This window comes from Rhinolophus ferrumequinum, chromosome 7 (genome assembly GCF_004115265.2).
Source record: "Rhinolophus ferrumequinum isolate MPI-CBG mRhiFer1 chromosome 7, mRhiFer1_v1.p, whole genome shotgun sequence".
Classification (NCBI taxonomy): Eukaryota; Metazoa; Chordata; class Mammalia; order Chiroptera; family Rhinolophidae; genus Rhinolophus; species Rhinolophus ferrumequinum.
Window position 1 is genome coordinate 92207115 of NC_046290.1, and position 20143 is coordinate 92227257.

The 20143-nt window shown below is 53.1% G+C and overlaps 1 protein-coding gene and 1 long non-coding RNA gene across 6 annotated transcripts; both read left to right on the forward strand.

The window, feature by feature from the left end:
- The first annotated feature begins 511 nt into the window (after positions 1 to 511).
- Positions 512 to 4488, forward strand: LOC117024740 (uncharacterized). The gene is made up of 3 exons (XR_004423501.1): positions 512 to 2643; positions 2957 to 3485; positions 3963 to 4488. It is a non-coding gene; the product is annotated as an uncharacterized LOC117024740 (long non-coding RNA).
- Positions 4489 to 9174: 4686 nt separating this feature from the next.
- ORAI2 (ORAI calcium release-activated calcium modulator 2) lies at positions 9175 to 19993 on the forward strand. Of its 5 annotated transcripts, none has more exons than XM_033110215.1 (4): positions 9187 to 9318; positions 11822 to 12029; positions 12663 to 12950; positions 16797 to 19993. In XM_033110215.1, exons 3-4 carry the CDS (start codon positions 12726 to 12728, stop codon positions 17334 to 17336), a joined length of 765 nt encoding a protein of 254 aa, XP_032966106.1. In that variant the 5' UTR covers positions 9187 to 9318; positions 11822 to 12029; positions 12663 to 12725; the 3' UTR covers positions 17337 to 19993. The 5 variants fall into 5 exon arrangements, with proteins under 5 accessions (XP_032966105.1, XP_032966104.1, XP_032966106.1 ...); XM_033110216.1 differs by having other exon boundaries at positions 11822 to 11929; positions 12713 to 12950; XM_033110214.1 differs by lacking the exon at positions 11822 to 12029 and having other exon boundaries at positions 9175 to 9318; positions 12713 to 12950.
- Positions 19994 to 20143: the final 150 nt, after the last annotated feature.

Here is a 20143-nt window from a genome sequence, read left to right on the forward strand (position 1 = left end):
TTCTGGGCCTGACTTCCATTCAGCTGAGGGTGCAGATTGCACCTCAGAACGTATACTCCCGCCCAGCAGCTCCCAGTACACCATGTGTTTTGGGAAGCCTTGGGCATGTCCAAAGGGAGGGGGCCAGCCCGGTGGCTTAGGTGGTTGGAGCGCCGTGCTCCTAACACGGAGGTCGCAGGTTCGATTCTCACATGGGCCAGTGTGGGCCAGTGAGCTCACCCTCTACAGCTAAGACTGGGGCGGGAGGGGACGTAAGGGGGAGGGGTTGGGCCAAGGGAACTGATGCCTGAAAAGAGCTTTTGGGAAAAGAATTAGACTAGAAAAAGAAGCAAGTAGAGAATCTGGGCTGGGGTGAACAGAATAGAGGGCATGGGGAATCCTAACAGAACTGGAAGGGAGGGGGACCCATTGGCCAAAAGCTGCTTTTTCATCCTGAGGTCAAAGGGAATCGAAACAGAAAATGGGAGGTTGCCTTTTAGGCAACAGTAAGGAAAGAGGTAGGAAACAGTAAGGAAAGAGTTGGTTTCTGATTAGAAACCTTTGCTCACTTTTTGGATTATTTATCTCCAACTCTAAGTTTCTAAGAATATGTTGTGCCTTTTATGGAGTTTGATAGGATTAAGGAAATCATGGTTTTGAGTGAAGGGAAACAAGAAACGTTTTACTCTTCTTGCACTTTGTAGTATTGATTTCCTTGGCCCCGCTCTGAGCCAGGTACCCGTGGTGACTTCTTTCCTTTCAGGAATTCCTGAATTCAGCAGTTCAGGAATTTTTCTTTCCCAGGAAGCTGAAATGGAAAGCACACACCCTGTGCTTTCCAAATTAGCACAATAAATAAATTAGCACACACCCTGGCCATACATTTTGAAACCCGTGTTTCTTTTTGGTCAGGGACTGGCTGGTTAATTGTGTTTTGTTTTTTTGTTCCCCTGCCTTTGATCTGTTGGTTTCTTTATCTCCCCCCAGACTGTGTGTCATAGCTCTTGCTTTGAGTCTGCAGCCTGGATCTCGTGGGTGTTGTCTTGCACTGGAGACTGGAGGGTATCAGAGTGGAGCCTGAAGACCTGGGTTCGAGCCCTGACCCTACCTCTGATGAGACAGGAAACTCCGAGTGAGTCACTTCCTGCCTCTGCCCAGTGCACCTGACCAAGAGCTTAGAGAGATGTGTGTTGGACAAGTGAGCAGAAGACTAAACAAATAGGATACCAGGCAGGGAGTTTTACAACTTTACTAGATTTCAGAAGGTGATGTTTCGGTAGGAAACGTCCTCTAGCAGTTTCTGACAGTTTTTAAGGGGTCATCAATAACTTAGGTTGGATGAGTCTCAGTCTTTCTTCTTCAAGGTATTGTTTATTTGGGAAAGAGAAACAATTAGGTGTCATCAATGAGAAGTGAGTGGATGATACTGAGAAGATCCCCTCCCCTCAAAAAAGCCATGATTAGGGGAGAATCATTAAATAATGCCCTTATTGATTAGGTCGTGAGTGAGGAGAGATCTAAATGGAAAAACAGGTATACATACCATGTCTCGTAAGAGTTCTGGTTTACTAGGTAAGTTAGGCCTTTGTTCACTCATTCACCAAACGTTTAAAGAGCACTCAGTGACAGACCTATGTCAGGCCGAGTTATTTGTGTTAGAATACTCTTTGCCCTTTAATTAGCTGCCCATATAGATTTACCAGAGGTCTGGAAACTTGCCCGGGTCACCCAGCAAATAAATGGTGGAGCTGGCCTTTGAACCTGGGTAGTGCGACTCCAGGATGCATCAGCCCAGTCCTGCTCTGGGGAAGAATGTGTGTTGCCCAGACCTGGAGGGGGGAGGGGTTCCCAAGGGCTGCACCTCCTTTAATAAGCCCCCTGGAGCATTTGTGTGTATAATAATATGATAGTATGTCATAACACGTCATAGTTTTAAATACAATTGATCCTCACTTTTCACAAGTTCTTTGTGAATTCACTTAAATTTATTTGTAACCCCAAAATTAACACTCGTGATTTTGCGGTCATTTGCAGACATGCGCAGAGTAGCAAAAATCTGAGTTGCCTGATGGCACACATTCCCAGCTGAGGTCAGACATGGGAAGGCTCTACCTTCTTGTTTCAGCTCAAACTTTTCTATGGAATGCAGGGTTTTTGAATTTTTTGCTTTTTGTTGGTGATTTCTGTTTAAAATGGCCCCCAAGTGTAGTGCCAGAGTGCCATCTAATAGTGTTCTTATGTGCAAGAAGGTGGTGGTGAACCTGAGGTAAGCTTCATTCAGGCATGAGTTACAGTGCTGTTGGCTGCAAGTCCAGCGTTCATGAGTCCATGATACTTATTTACAAAGGTGTCTCTAAACAGAAACACATAAAACAAGGTTATGTATCGATCAGCGGATGGGACCTGATGTTGAGAGCTCACGGGAAGCCAGCCCTGTATTTCCCTGATGGTTCGGTATTCCCTGCGTCAGTGTTCTGGGCGACTGTGGCGAACGTACCTACCGGGAATAGTGAGAATCAGTCAGAGAGGAAGTGACCTGCATGCACAAGCCTGGACTTACAGAGATGTCTTTCCTAAAGCGAGGAACTGTCGGGTATGGCTGCATCTCCCCTGGAGAATCAGGCCGCCGGACTGAGGAGTCCTGCCTGGAATGTAGGACCACAGGTACCACGTGGGAACCCAGCACTCCCCACCATCCTTAGGCCTTCCCTAGTATAATCACTGTCCCACTTTCTAAAGGGCACTTTTGCATGTCCTCTCTCCTTAGCCCCACCCCAGCAGGTTACTGTGTCCCAGAGCAGGCAGAAGCTTCAGGCCAATCCCTCGCGCCCCCTCCCCCTGCATCCCGCAGCCAACCCCTCGCGCCCCCTCCCCCTGCATCTAGCAGCCAGGGGCATCTGGGCCAGTGCACCCTGCTTTCCCTCTCGGTACAGTGCAGAGCTCCCCTCCAGTTTCCTGATCTGGCTTCTCCCATCAGGAAGCGGCGCTGGGGTCTCCCTGGTGAAACAAAACAGCAGCCCTTGTGCCCATGTCCTCGGTCACGCATGTCTCCCCCCTTCAGCCGCGCCCCGAGCCCTGTGCTCACGTCCACCTCCGCCCTCGTCCCTCTGCCAGTCAGCAGCGTCGCCCTCACTCCGGGACGTCCTCGTCTCGCCAACGCCGGCCCCTTCGTGGCCTTCATACAATTGTGCACACTCCTCTCAGCGTTCCTGACAGTACTGCCTCCTGCCTTTCTGTCCTTCCCTTGCTTGCTTCTCCTCTGGGGGGACTCAGCGCTGTCATCTGTGGACACTCTGGCCAAGATCTTATCTAGCCCGTGGCTTTAAATACCGTCCTCACTGATGCCTTCTTCTGGGTTTGTGGATTCAACTTCCCTTTGGAGCCTCAGACTCGTGTCCATCTGCCTGCCTACCGCCTCCTCTTGGATGTCTAATGGGCACCGTGCCCTTTAAGAAAAACAAGCTTTTCACCCCCTAAGCACATTCTTCCTCCATCTTCCCGCCCAGGTAAGTTGCTCAAGCCCCTGACATGGGGATCAGGGTCATCCTTGGTTCCTGTTTTTCCTCAGCCCCTCCCCACACCGATTCATCAGCAGGTCCTAGACCTGCTCACTCTCCTCTCTGCCCGTTCACCCCAGGCCACGCCACACCATCAGCATCGCTAGCTTGGATGGGTGCCGGGGCCTTTTCCTCCTTATGCTCACCCCCCAGAAACAAATCTGTTCACATAGCAGCCAGCGTGATCTTACAAAGCAGAAATCAGATTTTGTCACCCCTCTGTGATAAGTCCCTGATGGCTTCCCTCACCTTTGAAATAGGAGCTGCAAGACTGTTCATTATCCAGCCCTGCCCCCTCCTTTGGTGCCCTCTTGCTCCTCACAGCCCCATGTCTGGACACTGTTCCTGCCTCAGGAACTCTGCACCTGCAGGCCTCCACTTTCCACCCACCCACCCACGACTGTTATGTTTCCTTTTCTTCCATAGTGCCCATCACTGTTTCCTCTGCCACACCAGCACCCCCCACACCCCCAGACTTACCTCTGAGCTCCGTAAGTACGAGGACCTGCTTGTCCTGCTCTCTGCTGTACCCCTAGTGCCAGCACAGTGCTTGGGACGAAACAGATGCTCAATAAACATCAGTTAGATGACGGTCCAAGTCCCAGTGACTGAAAGCTGTTCATGTCCGAAACACTGCTTCTGTGGCAGGAAGAACTAAGTAGACAGATGCAGTTAGTTAACGTTCGTTGGAAACAGCTAAAATGCCCACTGTGCAGCAGTGCCGGCTGAGGACCTGCCTAAAAACTCCAGGCTCCCTGCTCACACCCCAGACTCCAATTCAACACCGTTCAGGCCCAAAATAGGCATTTGAAACAAGTACCCCAGGAGATTACAGATCCTCCTGCCCCGTACCTTAAGAAACACTGGTTTGGAGCATATTAAATACCATTACTATTTTATTTTTTTAAAGATTTTATTGGGGAAGGGGAACAGGACTTTATTGGGGAACAATGTGTAATTCCAGGACTTTTTCCAAGTCAAGTTGTTGTCCTTTCAGTCTTAGTTGTGGAGGGCGCAGCTCAGCTCCAGGTCCAGTTGCCGTTGTTAGTTGCAGGGGGCGCAGCCCACCATCCCTTGTGGGAGTCGAGGAATCGAACCAGCAGCCTTGTGGTTGAGAGCCCACTGGCCCATGTGGGAATCGAACCAGCAGCCTTGTGGTTGAGAGCCCACTGGCCCATGTGGGAATCGAACCAGCAGCCTTGTGGTTGAGAGCCCACTGGCCCATGTGGGAATCGAACCAGCAGCCTTCGGCCTGCGTTAGGAGCACGGAGTTCCAACCTCCTGAGCCACCGGGCCGGCCCCCCATTACTATTTTAAATTTACTTCTCTGCTTCCAACATTTATCTTTTGGAAAAAACAAATTATTAAACTGAGTTAGAGGGGTGATGTGCTATTGTGCCTTTTGGAAGTAGGAAAAGAACTAAATCTGGTTTCCAGCTACATGGAACATGAGCTGCATGGAAACGTTTCCTTTGGAATCATCATTGGAAAACATGTTTTCTCCTCCACTTTGGAAGCTAATTTGTTTATTAGTAGGCACACTTGACTAAGCGGGCTACAATTACCATGTTAACATCTCTCAATATCAAGAACACCCTAAGAAATTAACCAGGGCAGTATTCAGCTTTCTGTAGCAGATGTTCATTGAACACCAACTAAGTGCTAAATCCGAAGGATTCATAAGTACACTTTGCAAGGCAATGAGGATGATGGTGAGCAAGACACCGATAGCCGTTGCCTTCAGGGAGCTCCAGGTCTGATCAGGGACAGACAAAAGGGCCAGTGCTGTGTCTCCCGGGATGCTGTGTGGGCATGTGACCCAGGCCTCCGGCATGCGGGAGGGCTGAGCTGAGCTCATGGGTAGCTCAGTCATGCACGGCTGCTAAGCAAGCAAGTGAGGAGGGAGCAGGTGTCCTGCCGTGGCCTCAAAATCACGTTAAGGGGACTGGAATGGGGAGACACGAGGGGGGATTTTCACTTTGCGGTGTATAGATTGGAAGAGGCTCTTGCAGATCGGAGGTGATGATGGCCTGAATTAGTATAGAGGCCAGTGGGGACAGAGAATTGGGGGAGATTCCAAAAACTTTAGGCGGGAGAATTCGCAAGAGTTGGGAGGGGAGTCAGGAATGACACCAGATCTCCAGTGGGTGGGTGGTGGAACAGCCCGAGACAGGTGGTCAGGAGGTGGAGCAGGTATGTGAGGGAAAGATGATGCATTCTGCTGTGGGCATGGTGAAGTTTGGGGCATGCCCTGCCAGGCTGGGACTAGATCAGAGCTGGTGGCAGTGATCTGGGATTCATCAAGCTCCTGAAACAAGGGCAGTGGGTGAGACCAGTCAGGAAGAAGTGGATAGGGGGACCCAGATAGAACCCTGAGAAACACCACATCTAGGGGACAGCAGAGGAACCTGCTGCCCAGGGGTGGGGAGTCAGGTGGGGTCACCAGAAGTGTTTCTAGATGGAAGGAGCAGTACCCTATGAGACAAGGTAATGGCTGAAATATCTTCTGGATGTAGCAACACATCCGGAATGTCAGTGGACTGCAGAGGGCCGAGGAGGAAATGAAGTGATGACGACTCTCTTATGAAATTTGATGTGATGGGGAAGACGGAGGCAGGAGATGGGCTGAGAGGGGAAAGGCGGGTCTCAGCAGGGTCAAGGAAGAGAGGTGGTGGATTGAGAAGTGAGTGAGGAAAGGCCAGAAAGATACCCGAATTTAAGATTCCACGGAGGGTGGTTACAAGGGCTCGGCCACAGGAATGGATGGCCAAGGGGACAAGTAGCGTGTCGGGTGTCACATCCAGCGCAACAAGGGCAGTGAGGGTGCGAGAAGGGGCGGTTTGGGTTAAGTTTTTAAAAAAGAAACAAACAGAGACTTAATGCAGTTAAATCTCTCTGAAGGCCAGGGGTCTCTCAGTCTCAGAGGACTGGAGCCCAGAATAAGGCCGACTGGATGTTTTTATTGATAAGTGTACAAATACAAGAAAGTAACATTGTTTCTTACACGGTCTGTGAGACTCATACATCATAGCAGAAAAATGTGTATTCCAATCACCCTTTGTCTGTAAACAGCCGAAGCACCAGGTCCCATGATGTCTTAATTAAGGTATGTACCTCTCAGGGTCGAGTCTCTCATATTGTAACAGCTCCGTTGAGATAAGTGAGAGAACTGATCTTTATTGTCTTCATGACTTCTCTCACAAACAGGTGCAAGGAAAAAGCCAGAGCCGGCAACAGACTTTCCCAGGCAGGGGGAAGAGGAGGCAAGGCCCCTTCCCATATTTTTCTAAGGCAGCTCATTAGGGGTCCCTACTCGGTTCCGCCTGGCTTAGGTTGTATCTCCCGTGAGATATCTTACCCGTCTTTGGCTGCAAACCATGTTTTGGGGACCAGACAGGGAGACATAAGGTGTAAACACAAGGATGGAAGAGAGTCCCAGAAAGACACAGTCTCACAGACTTTTCTTTCCTTAAGGAAAGACACAGGGGGACAGTTGGCTAGGCTGCTGTGTGACTACAGTCGGGGACTGTATACATTGTCCATGCCAGCTGTGTGGCCATCCTGGATAAGACCTGGGGTGGAGAGGGAAGCAGGGACCGCAGTCTTCACTGAATGAGGGGGCCTGTGTTGATGAGGAAGACCAGCGGGTGGTTGACCCCTGGGATGTGCCTCAAAGAATTGGTCTTTTTCAAGTGTGGGGTAGCTGAGGCCTTGGGGGAGGAAGCAGCTTGCTAAGGTCAACCAACTAGGGCAATAACAGCCCAAACTGCAGCCTGGACATCCGCTGGGTGGCTGGTACCATACTTGTGGACCTCTACCTGAACCTCCTTCCTCTCCATGTAACTCCCACTCAACTACCTGGGCACTGGAGGGGACCCTCCCAACCCTCGGGGCTGTGATCATTCCCTCTCTCTTTTCAACATGGTGCTGTCCCCTTCCTCAATCTTCTGTGAGGGGACGAGTGGGTGGAGCCATTTTCTGTGGTAGGAAGGAAACTAGCTCTGAAAAGCACTGGCAGTTATGACACATTTTGCTTCTGTCCAGACTCGCTGGATAAATATGCTTGGGGTGGAGGCATGGGCAACTGGCATAGGAAGCTTCGTAAAGGATGTGTACTCTGGCGTCCAGGCCGAGAGCTCAACAAGTAAATGGCGAGGTTGCTGAATTTTCATCTATGATGCAACTACTGTGGTTTCCAGTGTTTTTCTTCCTGTTTTCCAGGTCATTTTACAAAGAGCTTGAGGTTTGAAAGCCACTGTACGATTGCTTTTTGAGGATTTTGCCGCCAGCAATTCAAATGATCCCTGTCCTGTAGCCATGGGGGCCAGGCAGTCATCAGACCCAGGGATTTTCCTGTAACCTTTGTCAGGGCAGTAACCAGAGGGGAACTGGCTTAGTCTGTTTTGTAAGAGTCCTCCTAGATCAAGGTATCATTTATTTTTTCATTTTTTATGAGTTTATTTGAGCCAAACTGATGACATGTATCAGGGAGCACATTTTCAAACGCTAACAGGTACCCTGTTTGGATAAATATATCCCGGTTCAGTGCTGCTCTGACAGATGGAAAAAGCCTATGTAGGGCAGGCAGGAAGGACTGAGGGGCCTTCCGGGACAGCGGGCTGATATGAACCATCTCGCCTCGCAGTGAATCATTCGTGTGCACTTCCTGAAAAGAGTGTTTGTTTGAATGTATCGGTTGTAATAAAACCGGAGAGTTCACCACTGCTCAGAGGTTCCCAGCAGCAGCGCGTAGAAGTGCCTGAGACACCGCCGCAAGACTAACCCCAGGTGCCTAGCCGTGTGAGAACACTAGAAGAACAATTCGGGGTTAGGATCCCGAGCGGGTGGCACCCGCAGTAGGTCCCCGCGGCTCTCGCGGGGCCGCGGAGTCGGGGGTGCGCTTTGGATAGCCACCTGACAGCCCCGGCTTGGCGTACTGCCAAGGTCCACCCGGTAAAGTCGGGCGTAGCCACCTGGGCCCTTTCCAAACAGTGCCCTGTCACCCCTCTCCCCACACTCCCCACCTTAACTCCCGGCGGCGCTGCGGTCTGATAACAGGATCTCTGTTCCCTTTCCCTGCAGGGTGCGCCCTTTTGGCCTCTTCGCAGCCCTCCCCACGGCCGGTGACGGGTCCTGGGCACACCCCGGGGCTCACCCTGGGATCCCCATGCTCCCATTCTGCGCTCAGACCCACACACCTGGGGTCGGGCAGGGCCCACCCTGCCCGGACTTCCTGGCCAGACCCAAGATGAGACCGCGCAGCCTCATCGTCGGGTCGCTGGGGCCCAGGGCGGCCGAGCGGCCGGCCGGGGCGAGGGAGAGCGAGGGATGCCCGGGCTTCCGGCTCGCCTCGCCGCCGTCGCGCCAATCCCTGTCCACTGCTCCCCGCGGCGCGCCCGGAGACAGGAGAGATGCGCACCTTCCGAGGGCCCTCGCGCCGGGGCGGGAGCGGGGGTCCACGCGGCAGAGTGCACCGCTACCGCCCAGGAGGGGCCGCGAGCCCCGCCGCTCGGGGCCTGCCAGGTCACGTGGCCTGCAGCGCCTCCGCGAGCAGGTCACGTGACAGCAGCGCTCCGTTGCCTTGGCAGCGGCTGCGGCGGCCGGCGGGGGTGGGGCAGCCGGTGGAGGCGGGGCTGAGGGGGTACCCCGCGGGACTAGCGGAAGGAGGGAGGGGGCCGCGCTTGGTGCCCGGGCCGGGCCATAGGGCCACACGGCCACGCTAGCGCCGCCGCCTGCGAGTCCACGCCGGAGCCGAGCCGGGCCAGGCAGGCAGAGAAGCTCGGTGAGTGCGCGTTGCTGGGGGGCTGGCGGGGGCAGGCGGGTCCCCGCCCGGTCGGCTGGACCGGAATTGCACTGGGAGGCTCGACAGGAGAAGGGACAGGCTTTCTCCTGGGCGCTCGGGATGGGACAGCTGCAGGCTTGGGGGGCGGCCAGGTGATCTCCTGGCGGCGTGTGTCGCGGAGAGGACTGAGAGGTCCGGGGCGCGGGCCGATTCCAGGTCCTGCTACCGCTGAGGCTTCCCTGGGGGAGGGACAGAGAAGCAGGTGGACGCCTCTACGAGACCCCTGTAGGGGCTGCTGGGGCCCCGCCTTGCGCGGGTGTGACAAAGACAGAATCAGAAGCAAATGATTGTGCGTGGTACTCGCCATTGTTCGCGCCCCAGATGCTTAAAGGAAGTTATGACAGGCAAACCCCAAACCAACACCCTGGATGTGTTCCAGACAGGCCTGCCAAGGAAGGTAGCTAATCTGGAGAGAGTTCCCATTAATGTACCAGACCTCCTTTCTCTGACTGCTCCTTAAATAGAAACAAAAACCCCACAAGGCTCTGCCAGGAGAGCATCCTTTAGAGCCTCTGCCACCTGACAGAAATGTCGGGCTCCATCTTGCCCCATCCCACCCCCGAATTGAGTGTGAGGACCAGACTGCCCCTCTGGGGGCAGGGGAGGAGGCCTGGTAGAAACAAGGTAGGACGCTGGGGCTGGCAGGGTTAGGATGAATTTAATTAGGTCTGGGCTGCTCCCTCTGCAGGAAGTGTCTTCTCTATCTTCAGGACCCAGTCTCCAAGCAGACAGACAGCCCTTCCTTCCCACCCCTCCCACTCTGAGGATATTTGCAGCGCTGCTGAGACTGCTACGGCCACTCCGGGAGTCCACAGTTAGACCGCACTGCCCCTGGAAGTCTCCATCTCCATTCTCCACCATGAGCCCATCCCCTGCTCACTGATGGCCCCAGGACTTCCCTCTTCTTCACCCCATACATGCCTTTGCCTTTTCGGAGACCACTAGGTCCTCCTGCCCTTGCGAATCAGCCAGCCATTGCTCCCCTCACCAACTCCTTCCATGCCCCACAGCTTGGCGCTGCCAGAGGAAGTCCAGCCCAGTTACCCTGCCTGGGCTGCCTGGGGTCCAGTACTCCCTCTATCCGGCCTCCCCATCCCCCACTTCCTTGATCCCCTCTGCAGCCAGGTTTCCTGCCTTGTCTCTTAGAACCCTCCCAGGTGAGCATTATCTTGTTTTTGCAGAAGGATCCCTCCTATCTCCTGTCCCCTATCCTTGCTCTGTAGCAGGGTCCTACTCCCTGCCCCAAAGCTGAGGCGACCAGCCCCTCTCCTCTGCTCCCTGGCCCTCACATCTCCTCCACTAAAGTAGCACTTAGCTTATCGGATGAGAATCACCCCCTTATCTTGCTCCCACGGGGCACAGGAACTCACAGGAGCCTCATCTCTTTCATCTTTGATACCTAAGTACAAAATGTTGTCTTCCCTTGGGGCCCAGTAAGCAATCTCTTGGATGCAGGGATGGAGGATGGACAGACAGATACTCTGGGGCGGGGCGGGGGGTGGGGGCGCAAAGGTTGTGCCTTTCATCCCTCCATATGCAGTACACTGCCTTCATCAGACCTACAGGCCCACTTCTGTTACATGTGGAAAAAAGACAAAGTGCATTTCCAAATGATGTCATTCTAAATTATTTGGAGCTAATCAACAGATGGGTTACTGAGCAACTCCTCTGAATTCTCCCTTAGGGAAGGGACCTGCCAGTGACTGGCTGCAGATGTGGGCAGAGGGGCAGTGACCAAGGCTTCCAAGTCAGCATTCCTATAAGTGGTCTAGTGATTGGCCTCCCTGGCAGTAATAGAAGAGCACAGAACTGTTCCCAGGGTCCTACTGGCCAATAAAAGCTGTGAACAAAGAGGAAGGAGCCCCAAAACAGAGCTCTTATCACTTCCCAGACCTCCCCATAGAACCATTTTAGATGTTGGCATAGATGGATCAGGTTTGGGGCGTTTCCTCAGCCGCTGACCCTGGTAAACACCCCTGACCCCAGCCATCCTCCCAGAAACCCTGGTCTGTTTCTAATAGTCATAAGTAGGCTTTTCATGGGGCCTATTCCGGCCTGAAGGTACAAGTTAATATCTGATGTCAACTGAGCTCAGTTGTCCCTATGCCCTTGAAGCCCGTCTTGCAGATTAATTAGAGCTGATCCCAGCGTGCTGCCACAGGGGCCCGCCCCTTGGGCCACATGACACTGCCAATCCCTATTTGAATTAGTGGACATTTGGGTTTAAATTCACAAATCTCAACAGATCAGTCTTTCTGATTTTCATTCCTTGTTACTGTCACACCAGATGTCTACCTGGGATGACTCCAAGGGTCTCCAGTCTCCATTTCTCCGTAAAACATGGTCATGTCAGTTGGTGGATTCAGTTTTTCATTTTGCCAAAGGTTTCCATTGCAGCCTGGGTGTGGCTTTATGTCACGTCTATAAACCAAGTATTTTTTAGGGTCAACCATGCTGATGAAAATTTAAGTTGGATTTGAGAAACAAGAAGCTGCCTGGAAGTTTGTGTTTTATGGCTGACATCCGGACATTGAAAGGCAGTTCAGCGTCTGTCGGTCCATTGTCTTGTTTAAGCGCCCTAGAGGGGAGGGATGTCCCTATTTGACGATGAGCAAAGTCAGCAAGGTCAGGTGTCATGCTCAGAATCCCAGATGAGTCGAATCCAGGCTTGGTAACTTGAGGTCCTAGGATCTTTCTAAATGTTATAGCTCCCTACTCCCTGAAGGAACCGTGTTTCCCCGAAAATAAGACCTAACCGGAAAATAAGCCATAGCATGATTTTTCAGGATGCTCGTAATGTAAAATAAGCCCTACCGTATTTCCCTGAAAGTAAGACCGGGTCTTATATTAATTTTTGCTCCAAGAGATGCATTAGGGCTTATTTTATATTACAAGCATCCTGAAAAATCATGCTACAGCTTCTTTTCCGGTTAGGTCTTATTTTTGGGGAAACACGGTAGGTACAAATTGGAGGATCGCTTAGGTGCTCTTAGCCAACCTGGGAATTCCATTCATCCAAGAGCCACACTCAACTAGAACCCTTCTGAGCTCAGGATGGGAGGCCGGATTCCAGCTGTGCAGAGGAACAATGCTGGATACTGGTGGTCCTGGAAATCCACTCCTGACCGTCCTCTCCTAAAAATGGTCCCCACATTCTGGTGTGGGGACAGCATCAGAGACCAGAGCCCCCCACTCACGCTCCCCAGGCCCCCATGGTTCTAGTGTAGGGTGTATGCAGTGGGCCCTGGAAAAGGTTACCCTAGCTTGGATTCTGGCTTTTCCAGGCCCCGGGAAGCCTCTAGGATGCCTGAGTGTGCCTCTCTCCCGCCCCCAGCCTGGCTCCCATCATGAGTGCTGAGCTCAACGTGCCTATGGACCCGTCCACTCCTGCTGGCTCAGAGCCTGGCCACAAGGGCATGGATTACCGGGACTGGGTCCGCCGTAGCTACCTGGAACTGGTCACCTCCAACCACCACTCTGTGCAGGCCCTCTCCTGGAGGAAGCTCTACCTGAGCAGGGCCAAGCTGAAGGCCTCCAGCCGCACCTCCGCCCTCCTTTCAGGCTTCGCCATGGTGAGTGCAAGCACTTGGTGGGAATACAGCCTGCAAATGGGCTCTGAGTGCTTCAGGGAGCGAAGCACTCCCTCTGGGCCCCTCCGGCAACCAGGAGGGACCATTAGGAAGTCGTCCCATCTCTTCCAGGCAGACTGCTCTACTGGAATCCAGGGGAGGTTGCTGGGGGATTCAGGGGAGTCCCCAAGCCTCAGATCCCACAGAAAGCCCCGCTTTAACGTTCACATAAAGCATTTATCTGGCAAGGAAGTTAGGGTGGTAATTAAAATAGCTTCAGGGTACACTGTTTCCTGTGTCCACATCTGTCATCTTGGAGACCACCCAAGAGTTTGGAAATCTCAGGAACTTGAGTAGGAACTGTGGGATTGACTGGGGTTTGCTCAGTGTAGCCCAACCGGGCTGCAGATGCCCCCAAGTGTGGCCTCCAGGATGACGAAGCAGAGCCTCTGGCCTCCCTACCGGTTCCCCAGCTGTGGCTTTTCTTCTGAGTCATCCCCCAGGACAAGAGTCCATCTCAGGCAAAACCGAGCACTCTGAGAAGGGGCACAAGCCCCCAGCCCACATCCCTTCAGGGACTTGTCCCAGAGGTCATGGATGTCAGGCAGTCAGTGAGAATGCCTGGCCCTGTGGCCTCCCCTCTCTCTCTATTGTATGCTCAGAGGTCCTATTGGGCTGGAAGCAAGTTGTTTTTTTAATGTAAAAATAATTGTTGTTTTTCCATAGTCCAGAGCCTCAGTTTTCAAATTGGAAGTGCAGACAATAAAAAGCTGTCAGAGCGAGCCACTGTGGCCACTCCTGTGACGAGAGCCTGCCCGGTCATCGGTCAGGCCACCCTGGTAAAAATGACCACCCACACAGGGCATGACTTCATACGGGGGTGGGGTGGGGGAGGGCACCAAACTGAGAGGCAATAAATTTGGGTTTAGATCTGTAGTTTAAAGCAAAGGCTTATTAAGGTCTTGCGTTTCCTTTTTTAAAGCATAATTATAAACGTGTACAATCATCTGGTACGCAACTTTGGTTCACAGTGTTTTCTTCCTGTAGTTTCCATCACATTCTAAAGGACAATATTTCTTCAAGCTTAATTTTAAGGAATGTGTGTGAGAAGTTTAAATATCACTATTAAAATTAGAGCTTTTTTACACCACAGAAGAATTTTAGTATTGCATTACATTTTGCTGGCCTGTACTTATTATTTTTTTAACTTTGGAAAACTCTGAGAAGTCTTGCACGATGTAATGCAGTGCAACGGTTTCCTGTTCTGTATGGTGTCCGGTCCTGGAAATCGCGTCTATCTGCAGCTGTCTTTTTAGACCCTGGTCCTCCTAACATTTGGATTTCCAAGCTTAGGGCGCTTCCCTGTTTTACCAGCCAACAAAATGCTCACCCGAGGTGAAGGCTTCAAAACCATTCAAACTTGAAAACAAGCCCTGTGAATAAAGTTATAAAACAAAGAGTGAATTCTTGAGGAGTAGTTTGAGACTTACTAGCAGCCTTCAGAGGCTGAAGTGGTCTTAGAATGAGAATACTGACCACTGAGACGGGATCCCCGGGGATGGGCCCTGGAGTGCCATCTGTCCGTAGCATGGCAATGGCAGTCACACTTCCCAGTAGTCATTCATTTCTTCATTTATGGAATGTCTCCTGTGTACCAACAAGTGCTTCTTTAAACAGCCGGGGGATACATTTCAGAAGCCATTCAGTGCCCTTGACTTCTCTTCTAGAAGGTTCCTGTCAAGGAAGCTGCCCCAGCCTAACATGCACAGGAGATTCCACCATAACAGTGAAAACTGGGAAGCAAGGGAAACAGTAGTGTGTCCACTGATGACATTAATATACCACCAGTAAATCAGATGACTAATCAGACTGCGGTGTAGCTTGGGAAAAAGAAGTGACCGATACAGATGTCAGATAGCATTTTGACCACAGGTGAAACCACAGGTGAATAAGGGCAGGAACATGGGAAAATGAAAGCAGGCAGTTAGCTAGGTGGAGTCCCCTCTTTCTATTATGTATTCCCTAATTAGACTTGCAAAACTGTCCCGTTGTCCAGCAACAAGCACTTATGCCCAACCTTAAGCTTATTTCTCCGTGTTTATCCTGCTCCTAACATGGAGAACCAGTGACCCGAGACACCTCCTTAAGATCTTTGCATAAACACAATAAAAAATGGCCTTTGGCCTTTTCTCCTCTTGAGGCGGAACAAAACTGCTTCCTTGCAGGCCTTTTGATCGTCTTTGTTTCTTATCTTGGTGCTCTCTGTGGTTTACAACATCCCTTTTTGGGCCTTACGCTTTGTGGTAACAAGAGCCTAGCTACCCAGGCCACAAGGGGCACTGAGAAAAGACCACCCCTCAACTCCTGTCGAATGGCTACTGTCTTTTTGGAGCAATAATCACTGCTGAGCTGCTCAGCTGTGGTCCACTAGGACTGCCTGATCTTCTTTTTACCTACCAAATGTTCCGTCTCCACTGAGGGGATGAGCTTCTCACTCTAAGAGGTCATAGTTGTTAGAAATGAAATCTTGTTAATTTTTAAAAACAGGGATGGCTCAGATCTAGGAGGCAAACACAGTGGTTGGAAAAGCCTTCCTCTGGCTTCTTTCTGCCTTACTGACCCCTTCCTTGACCAGTCAGGTTTCCTACCTTTGGGTGCCTGAGAGAAGGCCCTTGGTGAGCCCCAGAGTCCTTGTTGGGCCTGGACTACACCCTCCACTGGGGAGGTTCACAGTGCTGGGATGGTGGGGTGTAGGGTGCTGGGACGGAGGGAGCTATTCTGTATGGACTGGGTCTGACCTTGGGGAAGCCTGGCAGGGGCGTGGGCATGTTGCCCAGTCCGTAGTTGGAAAGCCCCTTGGGGCCTGTCGTGAGCAGGTCCCGCCCACGCGGCTATCAGCGTTCACTGCTACTGAAATAAGCTGGGGCTTCTGGTTCCCTCTGTGGGTCTTTTTGTTCCTTTTATTTACAAATAATTTTTATTTTATCAGTTATTACATGCACGTAGTTTAAAAATTAAGTACAGTTGACCCTTGACCAACATGGGTTTGAACTGTACGGGTCCGCTTACATGTGGATTTTTGACTGCTTGGGGGGTTGGCCCCCCTGCAGCCCCTGTGCTGTTCAAGGGTCAGCTGTACCGCTAAGGCTTCTAACAACCCCAGCAGCCCCCGGAGGCAGCCACTGGCAGCTCTCTCAGTCTCCACATTTCTGAGTAACCTTCGGAGATGCTGTTTCTTCGTTTATCCATTTTAGACATTGCTTGTTGGCATCCTGTGGCTGTGGCTGCTGATTCAGCTCCCTCTGCCCGGCCCAGGCCCCTGCCCACAGCGGCCGCTCCTCACCGCCCCTGGTCTTCAGAGATGCAGGCTCTCCCTGTGCCTTTTGTTCTCCGCGGAGAGATGCACCCCGCGGTCTGTGTGAGGCAGTCTCGTGTGCCACTCAGTCTGGGGACCATCAGGAGCCTCTGGTTTTACTTTTTTTTTTTTACCTTTTGAAAGGTCAGTTTTTATTTTTTGAAAACCAGTTGTTTTGCAGCTAAACCACACTGCAGCCTGGCTCTTATAGCAACAGCAAAGCCACATGTTCCCGGGAAAGGGGGGGCCTCTGCCCTGGCTCGTAGCTCGGCACCCTGATACACCCTACATTCGTGTCTGGGAAGGCACCTGGAGGGCGACCCCGCCCCACCCCATGCTGCTTCTTTAGTCTCTTCTGTCCTGTTAGCTTTTTCCTCAGTGAGAGATTTGTTAGCTAATCAGAAAAGGCGAACAGCGAGGAGGGAGGATGCCCTGTGCTCTGCGAGCGCCTGGAACGTGGGTGCCAGCCCAGCCGCGCCCTCTCTGCCCTGCAGGTGGCCATGGTGGAGGTGCAGCTGGAGACTCAGTACCAGTACCCGCGGCCGCTGCTCATCGCCTTCAGCGCCTGCACCACCGTGCTGGTGGCCGTGCACCTCTTCGCCCTGCTCATCAGCACGTGCATCCTGCCCAACGTGGAGGCCGTGAGCAACATCCACAACCTCAACTCCATCAGTGAGTCGCCGCACGAGCGCATGCACCCCTACATCGAGCTGGCCTGGGGCTTCTCCACCGTGCTCGGCATCCTGCTCTTCCTGGCCGAGGTTGTGCTGCTCTGCTGGATCAAGTTCCTGCCCGTGGACGCGCGCCGCCAGCCCGGCTCCGAGCCCGGCCCCGGGGCCCACACGGGCTGGCAGGCCGCCCTCGTGTCCACCATCATCATGGTGCCCGTCGGACTCATCTTCGTGGTCTTCACCGTCCACTTCTACCGCTCGCTGGTGCGTCACAAAACGGAGCGGCACAACCGCGAGATCGAGGAGCTGCACAAGCTCAAGGTGCAGCTGGACGGGCACGAGCGCAGCCTGCAGGTCGTGTGAAGGCTCCGCTCCCCCGGCGGCTCCCGGGAGCCTGCTTCTGGGCCAAGCTCAAGAATGTAAATTGCTCACGAGGCTGCCTACTCACTGCCAGGTAGTTCAAGACCAAAGTTTTACTCCTGTCTTAATGCTGTAAAACCTGGATCATTTTCCCTCAGAAAATGGAAATCCTTAAGTGACAGACTGTTGCTAAGAGCTTAGGGCAAAGAAAGGCTGAGTCCTGGGCCCTGGGGACTTCCTGAGACAGGAGACAGGGCTGCCGCCCTGTGGTCGCTCACAGATGTGGAACAAGTGGCCAGGGGTGCAGCGTGCCTGCTGGAGGCCCAGTCGGTAGAGCTGTGAGTTCAGAGGATTGCCTCGTGACACCTGCAGGGGGCTGCACAGCAGCCTGACGGTACCTGCCTGCTGCGATGGGGGACTGTGGTGATTCCATGGGACACAGGGTTACAGCTGGGCCTGGTGCTTCCCTCCCCTGCTCTGGAGGGAGTTGGGCGGCCTGGCTTATGGGGAAAGCAGGAGCCTGGGCACACGTCAGCCCAGCAGGTGTGGTGGGTGCTCCAGGAAGTGGCAGACTTGTCAGGGTCTGGGGGAGACTTTCAAGGGTGGAGGCCTGGCAGAGTCGGGAAGGCATGTCTGTGGGTCCCCTGCGTGAGGAGGCTATTACCTGAGGGTGCTCCAAAGCACACTGGGCTCATGTTCGTTCTTCCCAGCCAACCTGGAGCCGTAGCCACACTGACCGAGCAAGTCCACCAGGTTGGGAAGGGCCCACAATCCAGAGATCTCCATCTCTTGGCCACAGAATGCCCTCGGAGCCTGAGTCAGCTACCCTTCTGGGCTGTGGCTACAGGTCAGGGGCACTCAGGCAGCAAAGCCTGCCCATCTCCCTGCTGCCCATCGTTCCAGGCAGCAGGAAAGGCGACCTGGGGGACTTCCTGCCTTGACAAGCAGGCCTAGCCTGGTCTGGTCTGTGGTGGTGGCCCCAGGGCCAGCCCTGGCCAATGCAGGTCCTGCTTGACGTGAGACAACTGTAGGGAAGCTATGACCCCATATACTCGTCCCTCCTGGGCCCCCCAGACCTCTCAGCTGCACGTCGCGGCCCAGCTCACACATTTTCTGCCATGCACAGTGTGTTTTCGATAAGGGCATTTGGTAGCCCTAGCCCGTGTTCTTGAGCTGTTCACATACAGGCTACAGCTCAACTTGCATGTACTTCGAGCTGCTTTGAAAAACCACGTAGCCACCTGAAGAAGGCCTTTTTGTTTGTTTTTACAAAGCATCATTGAACTTCATGCTCTGATGGCACTTCTGTCGACAGCCTAGTATCTGTGGGGCCTGGGTTGCCTGTGTCATGAAACCCTCGCTGGCCCAGTGGTGTCTGGGAATGTGGCCTCCTGGTGAGACTGTAAATCTCAACATGTAACTCTGAAATGCTGAGGGGCCCTTTGGGAGCTGTGCTGAGAATCCCCAGTGTCAGTGGTGACACTTATGGAAAGCCTGGACATTGTCCCGCCAGAGAAGTGCCCTGGTGTTTTCCAAGGGCGTGTCCCTTGCATCTTATGCAGACATTTGTTGTGACTTGCTTGCTCTATAGCGCATGGCTGCTTTCCCAGAGCCTTGTTGAAAAGGTTCATCTGCTTTGCAAAAGAATGTCAGTGTTACTGTAAGACAGTCATTTGTGTCCTGGCAGTAACAAGACAGGCTGGCTCTTCCCCTCCGCTGGGAGCAGCCACCCAGCCCTTACTCTGGCCTGAGCCTGTTGAGAGGGGCCCTGCTGGACTCACTGCTGCTGCCCACTTTCTCAGGCCACCTGGTGCCCCTGCCCCATGCGCCAGACCTATGGAGTGCCATGCTCCCCAGACTGGAAGGCACACCCCCAGTATCAGTGGGGGCCAGTTGTTACGCCTGATCCATGAGCAGAGCCGTTGGCTTGGCCGCATCAGGTCTGACACTAGGTGCCCAATGCCAGAGCCACACAGGTAGGAAACATGCCACATACCACATTTAGACACTGGGAGAATCATGTCCTCGTAATGTCCCGTTCTCTCACCCAGAGTGCTGTCCCAGCTCTGGCCTTTCTCGAGGAATGCGGCAGAGACGACGTGGGTCTGGGGAGGACGATGGAAGCTAAGCTGCTAGCTGGAGTTGTAGAACACCTCCGCGGGGCAGCTGCGGGGAGGGGCTGGCAAGTTACAGGCCACAGATTTGGCTTCTGGAGGTTTAACGTGACGGGAGCGTTCCAGGCCGTGGCCTCTCCGTGCTGAGGCGCCACGGCCGCCCCAGGGCCAGCGCAGGCTTGCCGTGTTTCCCTCCGAGCACAGCCTTCCGGTGCTCATGCAACATGCCCGCAGACACTTCAGGCCCATTCCGAAGTGGAACACCATCTCCCTTTAGTACCTGACCAGAAATTTCAAAACTCAAGTGTTTCTATTTTAGAAACTGTGAGGGCAGAATGTATTTTAGTGTCTTCTAGGAAGGTCTGTGGAGGATAAAACCACAGAAGCCTGAGTGGATGGAGGCCCCTCTGCAGTCCTCACCTGCCTCGTGCTGATTCATTCGTTATGCATGACAGTGTGCGTCGTGTGGTGGGCAGAACCCCCGTCCTCCATGGGGTTTTAAAACAGTTGCTCTGAATTGAACTGAATAAACAAGCTATGAATCACTGTCTGCTCTTGGTGGAATCCACGGGGAGCCGGTCCTTCCTGGCGTCTGCTGCCTCCTGGATCCTGAAACCCCTCCTGCCTCCTCCCCATTGCTGACCACCAGCCAGTGTCCTAACAGGACCCAGACACACCGGGGCTCCTGCTAAGTGC